General features: G+C 36.9%; 1 protein-coding gene across 1 annotated transcript in view; it reads left to right on the top strand.

Annotated features, from left to right (window-relative positions):
- tcf4 (transcription factor 4) overlaps nucleotides 1-15000 on the top strand; it is a 176822-nt gene that overhangs the window by 82753 nt on the left and 79069 nt on the right. The window contains 2 exon segments of the mRNA XM_084387639.1: nucleotides 159-217; nucleotides 14642-14771. Of these exon segments, the coding sequence (XP_084243765.1) occupies nucleotides 159-217; nucleotides 14642-14771 (189 nt within the window).

Genomic DNA, 15000 nt, shown 5'->3' with positions numbered 1-15000 from the left:
AGCTGTCCGTGTGGGAACGCACTGGTTTCGGCCCGTTGTCGCTCGTCCTTTCAGGTTTAAAGGACGTTATTAGAAGATCAACAGTGTTTAAATGTTTAGATTGAGTGGAGGAATACTGAATGCTGAGCTAATGATCTGTCTTTGGTCTCTTTAAACAGGTAAAACGGAGCGAGCGTCGTACTCTTACACACGAGACTCCGGCGTTCACGGCTGTCAGGTAAGAGTTACTGTAATTGCTCATTAACTCAAGATGTCTCAGATGCAGGAGATATAGAAACGCTGGCTATCATCCCGAACACACTGAAACACATAACTTGTAGGATTTACTTGAACACGCTTTAAGTCAGTTTTACTGCGACTCTGTACAACTTCATCAAGTCAAATCTGCTTACTATTGAACTTAACATTCATTTGACATTTAATTGACACTTAACATTTAATTGAAGTAATTAAGTAAATGTTACTTAATTATCATTAATTCATTTCACATATAGAATTAAGTAACATCTATTTAACTAAGTTAAGTCAATTTAATCAAATTAACGTTTTACTCAAGCAATATAACATTGAATTAAACCACACTTTTAAAGTGCTTTACATTTAAGTAAATAATACACTAGATATTGTATAGATTTGACACTGTATCTAACATGCCACCTGAACACAGAGACGTCAATACTTGGTAACATTCGATATATCGTTTTTGTGTCATTTTGAGTAGAAATGAATCAAGATGTCACAAAATGGCAAGTTAGTAAACCCAACAACAAAAGCAATGATAACAGTGTAAATACAGCTGGAAAACAGGTACAAATCAACCTTATTAATTATTCATGCCCCAGTGCATGATGGGAACACCAGTATTAGAAAAGTTGAGTTGGTTTTACTTAATTTTATATTGTTGATATGTACGCTTTCATTTCTACAAGCTTGAGTACTAATATAGGATTTACTTTGTTTTTTTATTCTTGTCTGAAAATGACATTTGTTTTATCCGTAGCATTTACTTCACCACAGAATCATTTTTGTCATCAGATCGGCTGATGAGAAATGCGTGAATATTTCGATTGCAGGTTTTGTATCTGAGCACATTGAGACACGTTTGAGATCTCCACTGAAACACGTGCGAGTCTTCCTCAGGAAAAACAGCTGAAATACTGGAAAACCTTGACATTTCGGGAACACTTTAGTTTAGGGTCCAGATCTCACTAAGTTGCTTATTATCATGCATATTACTAGGATATTGTCTGTTTATTAGTGCTTATATTAATGCATTATGACAGGGTTCGTACAAGGTGCTTAAAATTAATTCGACTTTTGGAAATGTAAGTCCTGGGAAACGCTTGAAAACAGACATATTTATGAAATGTACTTGAAAAATAAGATATTATTGATTGATAAAACAGTATTTTCGCACTAAATCAACACTGCGGTCCGTCTGATATTGATATAGAGGCATTTCTCATGGCTGTGAGTGTGATATTGCTCATAAATATCCAAGTGTATGATACAGCTTTCATTCTTCAGCTCAATCATATATTCATCAGTTTGAACAAGGAAAGCGATATCTTTGTCATAGGTTAAAGTTTCCACAGTCACTGCATCCGCTGCACTTTATTTGTACCATTTTGTTTTACTAGTTTATTTTTGTTTATCTGTTTACCTTTTTTAGAATTTGAAAGATATTAAAGATATTGTTTGATAAGTGAGATCTCTGATTAAAGTCCTTGAAAACCAAAAAGCTTCTTAAAAGTGTCTGTAATGAACATATTCCACATCCCTTAATCCTACAATACCTAAACTTTCTTATTAACTATTAATAAGCACTAATTAGGAGTTTATTAAGACAAATGTCCTAGTTATTAATTAGTTAGATAATAGTGAGAATTGGACCCTAATCTAAAGTGTGATCGACATTTTAATGTTGATAAATGTGATTTCCAGGTCTTTAAAAGCCAGAGAAATTAATTAAATAATTACAATAAAATATTAAATGTAAAAAAATTCTAGTTTATTTATATGTAATAAAGTATTTGTCCGACTAGAAATGCATGAGCATTTAATAATCTACAGTATTTCTAATCTTTATCCACAGTTATTAAAATATCGAGGTTCTGATAAAAGTCTCTTGAGATCCTGATATTTTCTAAGAGAGAAGAAGTTGGTAATGTTCAGTAGTGATTACAGCAGTCACTGTTGAGTTATTACCGGCGCTGGTAGTTGCTCTGCATCTTTTTATGTGAAATAAATTTTAAATGTGATATTTTAAGTGAATAGCAGCTGTTGGAATAAATAAATAAACAAGCGGTTTGTTTGCATTGCAGCCGGTGCCGTTAGCAGATGGCCTCTGTAACACACTTCTGTTAAAGCACATATATGTGTGTGTGTGTGTGTGTGCGATCTCTCACCAGCCCATCATGTTTATATGTAGAGACATATGGATGTTCAAACGCCAGATACAACGTCAAGAAATAGACCTGTTTCAGTTTAACCCTCCATACTGTTATAGTCCTTTTCATTTCATTTACAACTTCCAAAAGCATTTTATTTACTTACTCTATGAGAAATATTGTGAGAAATAGAAATAATATATGAAATTGCAATATATATATATATATATATATATATATATTGCAATTTCATATAATTAAATAAATTACCGCTATCATTTATTTTATTTAATTAAAAAGGTGATTTATTTGATATTTTAAATTGATTAAAACATAAAAATACATATTAAAATATATAAATATGAAGCATATAAAATGCATTATGTATAAAAATACAAAATAAAAATACAATATATAACAAGATTGTTGAATGTAAAATATATATATTTAAATATATATACTAAATTTACTACAAATATATTACGTTTTTATTCAATTTAATTTAACAATGTAATTTATTTGATATTTTAAATGTTTTATATATATATATATATATATATATATATAAATATTAAGTATATAAAATGTTTAACTTTTATAAATGTATAAAAGTACACTATATAACAAGATTGATATAATATTGTGATAATAGAGTTTATAATAGAATATCATTGAGGTTGAAGTTTCCTGCTTTTTACTAGTTTTTCGGCCATTATGCCTAAAATCATTTTAAAATGTCTTTAATTGCACATTGTTGCAGTTGTTCTGATGCGTTTGTTAACGTGTGTGCTTGGCCCGCTAATGACTGTTAGCGTCTCCGTCGATTAGCATGTTGTTGTGCAGTTTGTAGGTTGTTCTGGCTGAGTATTAAAGTCAAAGGTCGTTGGTCCTTCAAACACAGAGTTTCACTCTTTCAAAATCCGGCTTCGCTCTGACATCAGAGGAATGGTAGCCATGGAAACGCTCCTGATTAATCCCGCACGGAGTGATGCGACTGGTGTGAGCGGGAGTTTGAGGAAAGTTTTCTCACTGCTTGTGTTTGCGGGTCTTCAGAAATTAATCTCTCCTGACAGTTTACAAGACAAAGCCATCAGAGGAAGGCGGACCGTCGGGATGATGAGTGACAGAACAGTGTAACGCATCCGACAGCGCTCCAGACGCTTTAAAATCCTGTGTCGCTCGGAATTCTGGGAAGTGTGTGTGAATTACACGCAGAAACTGATATCAGTGTGAGACGGTCCTCATCTGCCTCTTTCATCCTCTCGATATCGCTTTTAAAATCTCTATTATTAGAGTTTCTGCAGATGTCTCAGTTTTGTTCTCCGACTCTTCCTCTCAGCTGCCGAGTCCAATGAACAGACATTTCCTCGTACCTGAGCGGACAGGTCTGACCTTTGACCCCCGCGTGACCTTGAGGTCGCGCTCCAAACAGAGGCTCACTAGCGAGGGGAGATGTTTCCAGCGCTCTGGGTCACGGCACACACACACACACACACACACACACACTCTCTCACATTCAGGGAAGAGAGATAATCCTGAAACTTCGGACGCTGCCAAAATCAGGATTTAGAGTGTGTGTGTGTTTGTGTGAGTGAGTGTATGTGTGTGTGTGATTTAGTTTTAGTTAACAATAATAACTTGCTTTAAACGCTTCCTCATCAATCATTAAATATGAATAAAGTGCTGTTTAAAGCAGTCATTACTATCGCTGCTCTTATTAGGGGTAATCATTCATTCTGAAAACCCCTCAAAATAAAATGTCTTTTAAAATATATTTTATTAAAAAAATATATATATGTATTTTTCATTGTATTTTTTTTTGTGTAATTTACAATTGAATTAATATTGCTTTTGAATTCCAGTTCAACTCCTTCATTTGAATGGATGGAGAATTAAAACCAATTGAAATTTAAAGAAATTCGCATAACTCTAATTTTTGACTATAAAGCAAAGTTGCACAAGACAAACTTCCAGTGTTGCTTTGATAAAGAGCATTTTAATCTTATATTTTGAACGTCTTTATAGAATGCATGAGCTGTCTTTGATTTCTTCAGTGAATTCCTCTTCCTGTGGGTGTGGCCAATTCAGTTCAGACAACACCTAGCAACCACCCACAGCACCATAGCAACGGCATAGCAACACACAAACATGCAACATTTTAACATTTAGAACACGTTAGCAACCGCACCGCAGAATCCAGTTTATTAATCTAATCGGGGTGCGAACGAGGAAGTCTCTCTCTCTCACACACACACACACACACACACACACACACACACACACACGTGGAGGGTCTCAGCTGGTCATATGCTGTAATATAACACGTAAAAATAATAACGGCAAGAAATTATACACAGAGTTGACATGAATTATTATTGTGTGGTTGTTTATTGTGTGTGTGGATGTAAGTGAGTTACAGTGTGAATATGAGTTAACAGCAACACAAATAAACATTTCTCTCTCTCACACACACACACACACACACACACACACACAGCAGTCGGATCAGACAGGCTTTTATTGCGTTGCAGAGAGAAAGATGCTCACGGTCGCAAGACAATGTCATTTACTCAAAGTGTGTGTTTGTGAGAGAAAGAGTACAGCTGCAGTTCAGTGGTGCTCTGATATGGAAACATCTGTGTGTGTGTGTGTGTGTGTGTGTGTGTGTGTGTGTGTGTGTGTGTGTGTGTGTGTGTGTGTGTGTGTGTGTGTGTGTGTGTGTGTGTGTGTGTGTGTGTGTGTGTGTGGGAGAGTTTGTGTGTGTGTGGGAGAGTTTGTGATGCATTAGTCTGCTGTGGAAATATCTTAGGAATGTGTGTGTGTGTGTGTGTGTGTGTGTGTGTGTGTGTGTGTGTGTGTGTGTGTGTGTGTGTGTGTGTGTGTGTGTGTGTGTGTGTGTGTGTGTGTGTGTGTGTGTGTGTGTGTGTGTGTGTGTGTGTGTGTGTGTGTGCGTGCGTTCGTGTGCGTGTGCGTGTGTGTCTGTGGGAGAGTTTGTGATGCATTAGTCTGCTGTGGAAATATTTTAGGAGTGTGTGTGTGTGTCCGTTTCCTGTGCAGAGTTTCAGACTGTGATTGGGTTACTGGTCAAGGCCACACACACACACACACACACACACGCACGCACACAAACACACTCACAGACACAAACACACACACACACACACACACACAGCTGTCCACTCGTTCCTCCTCATGCACGAGTGCTGGTGTTTGTTGGCTATTGTTGTCGACCAATCAGAAGATAAGATGAAACGCAGACTCATGTTGATGCGAAATGAAGGAATTAAAAACTAGTTTCTCCTCCTCCTCTATTTCTTTGCTTGAATGGATGTATTTTGTTATATCCAAAAAACAAAAAAAGTTGATCACAAAAAAGTAAGTAACTAGACTTTTTTGCATTAATTTTACATTATAAAATATTTATACATTAAAATTAAAATATAAATAAAGCACTTTTCAATTATTTATTATAAGTTTATTGTAATGATTTCTGTAGTTATCCACTTCTTAACACATTTTGATTGTTTTTATTTTTAAATTAATTATTTAATTTTTATATTTTGATGATTTTTTTTAATTATTAGCTTCTCATCAACTCATTTTATTTGTTTTTTATTTTTAAATGATATATTTATTTCAATTTTACATTTTTATGTGTTCATTAATTATTAGCTTTAACCCCTCATGAACTTTTATCAGAAGTGAACTTAGACGTTCTGTTCCTCAAACACTGTTCGGGTTCTTCTTCTAGTTGATGAAACTGACAAAAATAATTATGCAGCTCATCTTCTTCTTAATGATGATTATAAGGAAGTAAATTATGATTGTTTCAAGATTCTTGATGTTGTTTCAGTCTCTACTAGAACAGCTTTTCCAGCTTGAATGTTGATTATTTTCCTCATATTCTCCATTGTTGCAGCTCCTCTCTTCCCAGTCTGTCAGTAACGCTCTGTTCACTTCCTGTCTCTATGAAGCCCCTCCTCCTGAAAAGCACACTGTGCTCTGATTGGTCAGCTGGAGCAGTGTGTTGTGATTGTGTTGTGAACACACTACTAACTAACTCAACCAGGCCCCGCACCTTTATTCTGCGTATGAATTATTATAATGAGGAATATTGTGACGTGTTCGTTCCCGGAAGAAACTCAAGACTACAATGGAGGCGTTTCAGGAGTTCAGAAACACTGACTCTGATATACAGAAGAACTCTGAGCTCATTACACACACTGAAGAAACATGAACGTGAAAAACACAGAACAGGATCTGTTTATATGTCCGTTCTTTACAATAAATGAGTTGATTAGTGTCCATGTTCTCTTACGGCCGCTGTATATTCTGTACAGGTGTGTGTGTGTGTGTGTGTGCGCGCTCTATTTGACTCGCTGCAACGTTCACGACTCGTTTATGATTTGATGTTTAACTCGAGATGTTATTTTTTTTGTTGAAAAAGCTGTGATTTACACTTATGCATGTATGTGTGTGTGTGTGTGTGTGTGTGATTACTCCTCATGTCTCTCTGATATTTAGCTGCTTGTCTGCTCGAGGACTTTTCTCCTTGTTGCACGTCAAAGTGTTAATTGCCCCTTGTTAAAAGCCCTGCTGTAAAAAGGCCCGTGTGTGTGTGTGTGTATGTGTGTGTGTGTATGTGTGTATCTTCACCTGCCGTCTCTTTGCATCCAATTCCTCTTCCTGTGCTAAAGCTTCACTAGGTGACGAGAGCCAGAAATCAGTGTGAGGACTCTTACACACACACACACACACACACTCAAAAGCGTGGGTATTTTCAGACTCCGCTAACATCACCTCCACTTTAATGGGTTTACAAATATTCATTTATACCCGCATTTACCTTTTCATTGCATTTTGCCTCTCAGATAAAAGGCTTTGGATGTCGTCGCGTCTCTTCCTGTGTGTGATGGAGGCGTCGTGCCAGCGAGTGTGTGTCGGATACACACATACACAGATGCAGATTTCCTCCGGTTCTGGCGCCGATCCGTTTCCGAGGTGTTTGTCTCTCTGCGCTTCCTAAAGGAAAAAGCCTGAGTGTGAAGCGCTCGCTCGTCTTTTGACTGGCGTTCGGTTTGACACCGGAGGGTGTGTGTGTGTGTGTGTGTGTGATGTGTGTCCTGAGCAGAGAGGATTGTGGGATAGGTCTGATCTTTGCTTTTCTCTGTCATAGCTCTGGAGATTGTTTCGATCAACTGTCTGTGTCCGTTCAGGATGGAATATTATATTAGCACACACTGCATATTGAAATCATAATAGAGTGTGAAATACTATAGTATGCAAAATATAGTGTGCTACACTAATGTGACATGACATATGTTGCATGCTTATTATTAATTACAATGATCAATTATATATATATATATTTATATATACAATTTGTTTTACTATTAATAATAATGTAACAAAATAATATAAAAATATAGTAATAATTTAATTGTATACATATAATACATTAAAATTCATTTATTTTATCATATAATAATTCATATATATATATATATATATATATATGTATACATTCATACAGTATATACTATATACGCCATATATATTTTATATAATATTAAGATTGCAAAAATGAAATCTCATTTGTGGGCTTTCTTTCTTTCTTTCTTTCTTTCTGAACATTACAGTGCATTTAACATATATTTAGTTAGAAATAATGTAGATGGAGCTTGATTTTATTCATCAGAATTTAATATAGAAAAAATAGTTTGCTGTTATTGGTCACTTTTATTGATCCCGCCCACACAGCCTTGATGACATCAGCAGTGAACAAAAGTAATTTCACTGATGGAGAAAGTCATATTTGAATGAAAGTAGGCTTTTATGATTGACATCTGCATCCATCATAAGCATCAGCGTCCCATTGGATGTCAGTGCAACAAGTGATTCCTCATTTGCATAAAGTTGAGCTCAACTTTTCTCACCTGTGTCTCATTGCCAACAGTGTTGATCATGAGATATCCAAACACACGTGTTATCAGCTCATAATTATATGCAGTAATTGTAGTGGATTTGAATGGCAAAGATTTCCATCTAAATAAGGTTTTGGTATGCTATAGCCACGAATGTGTGTGTGTGTGTGTGTGTGTGTGTGTGTGTGTTTCAGCATCTGCAGTGTGTGTGTTTGTGTGTGTACAGGTGTGCTGTACTGTGTTCTCATAATTAATGGCTCTTTCTTGAGATGCTCACATGCATCGGTTTCCTCCTGCTGAGTGTGTGTGTGTGTGTGTGTGTGTTTTGGGAAGCAATGGATGGGGATTCAATCCAGACTGTGTGCATAAAGGTGGATTAGTTCACCACACACACACACACACACACACACACACACACACACACACTCTCTCTCTCTCTCTCTCTCTCTCTCTCTGCTGTGTCATCACGGCTCCTCGGCAGCAGCTGAGACAGTTCTCTGACCTTTGACCCCTGCGCTGCAGGGTGCGCTCATCACTGCCTCATTACTCAATGCTGAGTGTGTGTGTGTGTGTGAGATGATGGCATTCCAGAGCAGTGTGAACACTTCATCATCATCATCAGAACACAGTCTGTGGCAGCGTTCACCTGCTGCAAACTATACACTACATAGTATACACTGCATACTTGCATACTATACACTACATAGTATACACTGCATACTTGCATACTATACACTACATAGTATACACTGCATACTTGCATACTATACACTACATAGTATACACTGCATACTTGCATACTATACACTGCATACTATACACTGCATGTTGTTTGAAGCATAATGGAAAGTGAAACAGTATACAACATTTATTAAAACAAATGATATCACTATATTGTATATTATTAATTATTAAAAGTTTAAATTTTTTGTCTCATTTTGTATCAAAATATCTCTTAATCAAATGTCCATTTACTCACCCTAAAAGAACAGATAGTGGAAAATGTCCCAGTGTTGTTTTGGACCCCATTGACTTTCATTATACGGACAAAAAGTTCTTCCTTCACAATAAAGAAAGAAAGAAAGTCATGCAGGTTTGGAACGACATACATTTGTTACTGTATTTATTAATCTTTGTTAATGTTAGGTAATAAAAATACAGCTGTTCATGTTAGTCCACAGTGCATTAACTAATGCTAACAAGATTTTAATAAAGTAGTAGTAAATGTTGAAATTAACGTGAATAAATGCGGTATAAGTGCACTTCGTTATCAGCTCTAATTAGCTAATGAACCGGACGTAGTGGACGAGAAACATTTGGAAAGCGCGAGAGTGTGGACGGAGAGTGTGTAACGGCGCGTTGGGCTTCGTCTACGGTGGCCCGTCGGGGACATATCCCATGTGTGTCGCAGGGCGTCGGGTCCGAGGGGAACGGCCCCCCTGTGGGTCCGCCAGACCGCAGACCGAGGGCCATTTAGCATTCCCGACCCGAGGAGATGGAGTGCTCGCGGGGTCCTCATTCGTCTGCTTCAGCACTCCTGCTCTTTATAGCCTCCCTGCTTCCCTCTGCACTCCTTCTTTCACCTTCACCACATCCATCTCGCTGCTCTTTCCCTGTCTCCTCCTTCCTCTGCTTTCCCCCGGAAACTTGTGTTGCTCAGAGGTCGCTCTGAAGGATTGAAGTGTGTAAGTGTTGAGAATTAAACCGCTTTTATTTCAACACGACTCGACTCTTCCGGCTCTCGTCTCCAGAACGAGATCACATCACTAGTTCGATACAAAAATGTATTATTCTTTTATAAATCTCTCCGCAAAGGTACCTTTCTGATTTAATCGTCACATGTCGAAACAGCTTCACATGAGCTGAATTTAAATACATGCTAAAGACACATCTTTTCTCTCTAATCTACCGTAATTATTTATTTTTTTGGTTTCTTGCTTTTAGTTTTTCTCGTACGTTCCTGTACAGCACTTTGGCCAACCAAGGATTTTAAATGTGCTTTATAAATAAAATTTGATTTGATTAAAACAGACTCAGATGTCATCCGGTACGAGTCTTTTTTCCGACAATTAATCTCGGTTTAATCTCTTTTTGTTCGCATTTAAGACACATGTGAGATATTAAAGAGATCTTTATTTGATTTGTGATTTTATTTTATTTTTTTGTCCTGTACATTATGATTAAAAATGAATGGTAAGAAATATTTTTATAAATTTTTGATATCAGACTTTGGTATCTTGGCAAATATGAGCTTAGCGTGAGACATTGAAATCTTGACTCTTATATGTTATATATCTTATATATTGAGAGAGAGATTTTTTCCGACAATTAATCTCGGTTTAATCTCTTATTATTCGCATTGCAGTCTAGGAGACACATGTGAGATATTAAAGAGAGCTTTATTTGGGATTTTGTTTTTGTTTTTTTGTCCTGTACATAGTGATTAATATTGATTCCAAATGAATTTTGAGACTATCTTGGCAAACATGAGCTTAGCGTGAGACATTGTTGAGATCTCTTCTGTGAGACTTTACTCATGAGAAGCGTTTGAGGACTGACACTTAGGCCGTGTGTGTGTGTTCACCAAAGCACTTGCTGTTTTTCCCCGGCTCATCACTGTCACTTTTTACCCAGCCGTCCAATCACAGTGGAGGAGGGGCGGGACTAATCGACCTCACCGACCAACCGCCACATCCTGCTGGTATCACGGCAACAGCGGAACAAACTTTTAAAACAAGAGCCAGAGCAAATGCATTGTTACATTGTATCGAGATTTTTACTTTCAGAAACAAACTCAAAAAGACTCGCAGACGCCGGAGTTTCTTTGTGAGTTCCTGTTTTTAATATTTATAAAGGGTATTATATCAGCAAGAGTGCTGTTTTCTGGAATATCAGCGCGTTTGAAAATGTCATATTGATTTTAAACAACAGTTCAATAACGATGTTTCGTTACCGAATGAATCCGCGTTTTTGAACGAATCATTCTAATGGATGACTCAGCGACTCACTCATACCTGAATGAATCAGCCGGTTTGAACGAATCGTTTGACTGAATGATTCAACGACTCACTCGTCAAGATTTGCCCGTTTAGTTTCATATTTAAAAGTATGATTTGGTTATGATTATGGTTAAAGAGATAAAAGCATTTATAAATAGACTACTAGTGAAATATGAGATAATATTGTTGAAGTGTAATTATATATTTAATTACTAGGGTAGGATTAGGATTTGGTTGGGGGTTAATTGCATGTAATTATGCATAATTTACTGTTATTACTATGGTAAGTACATGTAACATATGTAACAAGGACACTGTAAAATATAACAAAGTAGATATAAAGTAATTGCAAAGGCCGTCTCTGGGACTTCGCTGAGGTCGGAAAACAGCGTTCACATCATTCATATCAGATTACAGGATTACAGATTACAAGACCTTTATTCTCTTCTCCGCTTAATCTCATTATAATCTCCCTGTGTTCCAGGAGAAACATTTGAGATCTTCCAGAGATCTTCTCTCTCTCACTCACACACTCGTGCACACACACACACACACTCTCTCTTATCTCTCTCTCTCTCTCTCTCTCTCACTCACTTTCTGGAATTTTTGTCCCGTGTTTTTTTGTTTGTTGTTTGTTGCACTTTTCCAATTACGTTAATGTCTTCTCTGTTTCTCGCAATCATCATTTGGTGTCCATGCAAGCATGCGCCTGCTGTTATTAATGCGGGCCGGTAATCCTTCACGGGCGTCTTCAGGTGTGTGTCATTTATCTTTGTTAATATTTCCTCTGGATGCCAGCTGGGTACCCGTGCCAGCCGGCTCCCAAACTGGGCATGAGGAACGCGCCGGGAACGACGGGCTTTTTTTTTCTTTTTTTTTCATCCGCCCGAAGTTGCCCGGCAACAGCGCGCCTGAGATAAACCGACCGTCCCGTAGAAAACGAGACACTTTTGTTTTAAAACTCCCCCTCTTTTGCATAAAAAACCTCTTTAACTGTGAGAGGGGCGAGTTATTTAAGACAAGGACTCTTTTGTTTTAGCCTGTGAAAGGCGTCAGACCCCGCTCTCCTCCTGCGACCGGGGGCCGCCACGTAATTGGCCTATTTAGCTTGTTTTGCATGTGAATGCGGCGCTAGTCAAGCATCGCTAAGTCTGTTGTGAGAGATGCCGTCATTTGAATTCAGCTCAGCGCAAACATTCTCCCTACTTTATCACATCTTCTAATGAGCCCCGGCCCGGGACGCTCCCCCCCCCCCCCCGAGTCTCCCGGAAAAGTTGGGTAGGAAGTTTACGTTACGTTCCTCACACACTCCCGACTGGGACAAATACACACCCGTTTCTGCTAGCCGTCTTTCCTCTGGAGCGAGCGCTCGTTAGCCGGGCTTGATTAGCAGGACGGTGTTAGCTGGGAACAGTGTAGTGATGGGAAGAGTGTGTGCTGGGAACAGTGTAATGATGGGAAGAGTGTGTGCTGGGTAAGTTTGTTTCGGAGATTCTCTGGGACACACGGATGCTGGATTGTCGTCTCATATCGACATATTGTGGCTTTAATAATGCAGGTCAAAACGCTTTCATAATTCTAATTAAAGGCCTTTCAAACATTGTGTGTTTTAATACATTGGATCACTTTTTTTTTTAGCACAAAATTGACATTTCAAGCATCTGTTTGTCTTTTTTTGTTGTTGATGAAATTGTGGCTTTACTTACGAAGGTCAATTTGTCTTTAAAACATCACAACTCTTACAATCCTAATTAAAGGCATTTTTGACTTTGTAAAAACATTGTGTGCTTTAATACAACATTGGATCACTTTCAGTTCAGAATTAACATTTCAAGCATCTGTATGTATCATTTTGAATTTTTTATTAATGAAATTGTGGCTTTATGAAGGTCAAATTGTCTTTTAAACATCACAACTTTTACAATCCTAATTAAACACAACGTTTTTTTTTTTTATTAAAAAAAGCCTAATTATGATTATAAAAGTTGTGAAATTTCAAAGAATTTGATCTTCATAATTAAAGCCAGAATTGCATCAGAAAATGTCAGATGCTTGAAATGTAAATTTTGCACCGAGATGTGACACAATGCCGTATTAATGCAACATTTTGCGTATTTTTTAGAACAAAGATTTGAAATTGACATTCAAAAATCAATATTTCTGTCATTTTTGATGCAATTGTGGCTTTATGAAGGTCAAACTGTCTTTTAAACATCACAACTTTAATAATCTTAATTAAAAGTGTTTTGTCTGCTTTAATACTGAACACTGTATCACTTTTAGCATTGCATGCATGTTTTGTATATTTGTGAAGTGATGAAATTGTGGCTTTAATTATGAAGGTAAAAATGTCACATCATTTTATAATCCTAATTAAAGGCCTTTTGGCTTTTTAAAAACACTGTGTGCTTTAATACTACGTTGCATCACTTTCTGAACACAAAATTAGCATTTCAAGCATCTGTTGTTTTTTGATGAAATTGTGGCTTTAATTATGAAGGTAAAATGTATTTTAAGTGTCACAACTTTCATAATCCTAATTAAACGCCTTTTTTAACCTTTTTTTCTCTCTCTCAAAAAAAAGTGTGCTTTGATACAACATTTTTACATTTTATTTTGAGCATCTGTCATTTTTTTTTGATGAAATTGTGGCTTTAATTACGTTCCTGTCATTTTTTTTTTCTTGATGAAATCATGGCTTGATCGCAGACGTTGTTTGACAGATGATCTCAAAGGGAAACGGTGTCAAAAAAAATCTTTTTTTTCTTTCTTTTTTTGTGTGCAAAATGTATTTTTGCACATTTGTTGTACGGCTTCAGATTTTCAGTGTATTATTCCATATTTATTCATAACTAGTTTCTATAATGTGTGTTTTTCTATAAGGTTGTTTTGATCAAACTGTCTCAAATTTCACAACTTGCATAATGCTAATCAAAGGCTTTAAAAATAATAATAATAATAATAATAATAATAAATGTGTGCTTTAATACAACATTGCATAATTTGTAGCACAATTTTTGACATTTAACACTAGTTTCTATAATGTGTGTGTTTCTTTAAGGTTGTTTTGATCAAACTGTCTCAAATTTCACAACTTATATAATGCTAATCAAAGGCTTTAATAATAATAATAATAAACGTGTGCTTTAATACAACATCTTTTGACATTTAACACTAGTTTCTATAATGTGTGTGTTTCTCTGAGGTGTTTAACTGCAGGAATGTCTGTCGTGTTTGTTAATTCAGCGTGTGTAATGTCTGGCTCTTGTTGTGTGTGTGTGTGTGTGTGTGTGTGTGTGTGTGTGTGTGTGTGTGTGTGTGTGTCCAGTCGAGTCTCATGGGAGGCGAGGTGGGAATGGTCAGTCCCGAGACGGTGTCTCCCACTAAACTGGGCTCCCAGTATTACCAGCATTACACAGCAAACCCTCGACGCCGAGCCATGCACAGCGACTCCATGGGTGAGTCCTTCATCATCATCATCATCTTCATCAGCATCATCACACTTTGTCTTTGCTTCATCCTTGCGTCTGCCTTGTCAAGATCTTCAAGAACAGAGATTTTTCATTTGTTATTTTTTAATCTGTTCTGTCAAAAGAGGCTCGCAGTGATTATCGATTTTCTCTTTTTTGTGCATTTAAAGACTTTTATTTGTGTCACCTCGGGCCTTGAGGTGCCAGCCTTGAGGAG

This window comes from Rutilus rutilus (genome assembly GCF_951802725.1).
Source record: "Rutilus rutilus genome assembly, chromosome: 18".
NCBI lineage: Eukaryota > Metazoa > Chordata > Actinopteri > Cypriniformes > Leuciscidae > Rutilus > Rutilus rutilus.
This window is presented reverse-complemented; position numbering and strand designations above follow the sequence as displayed.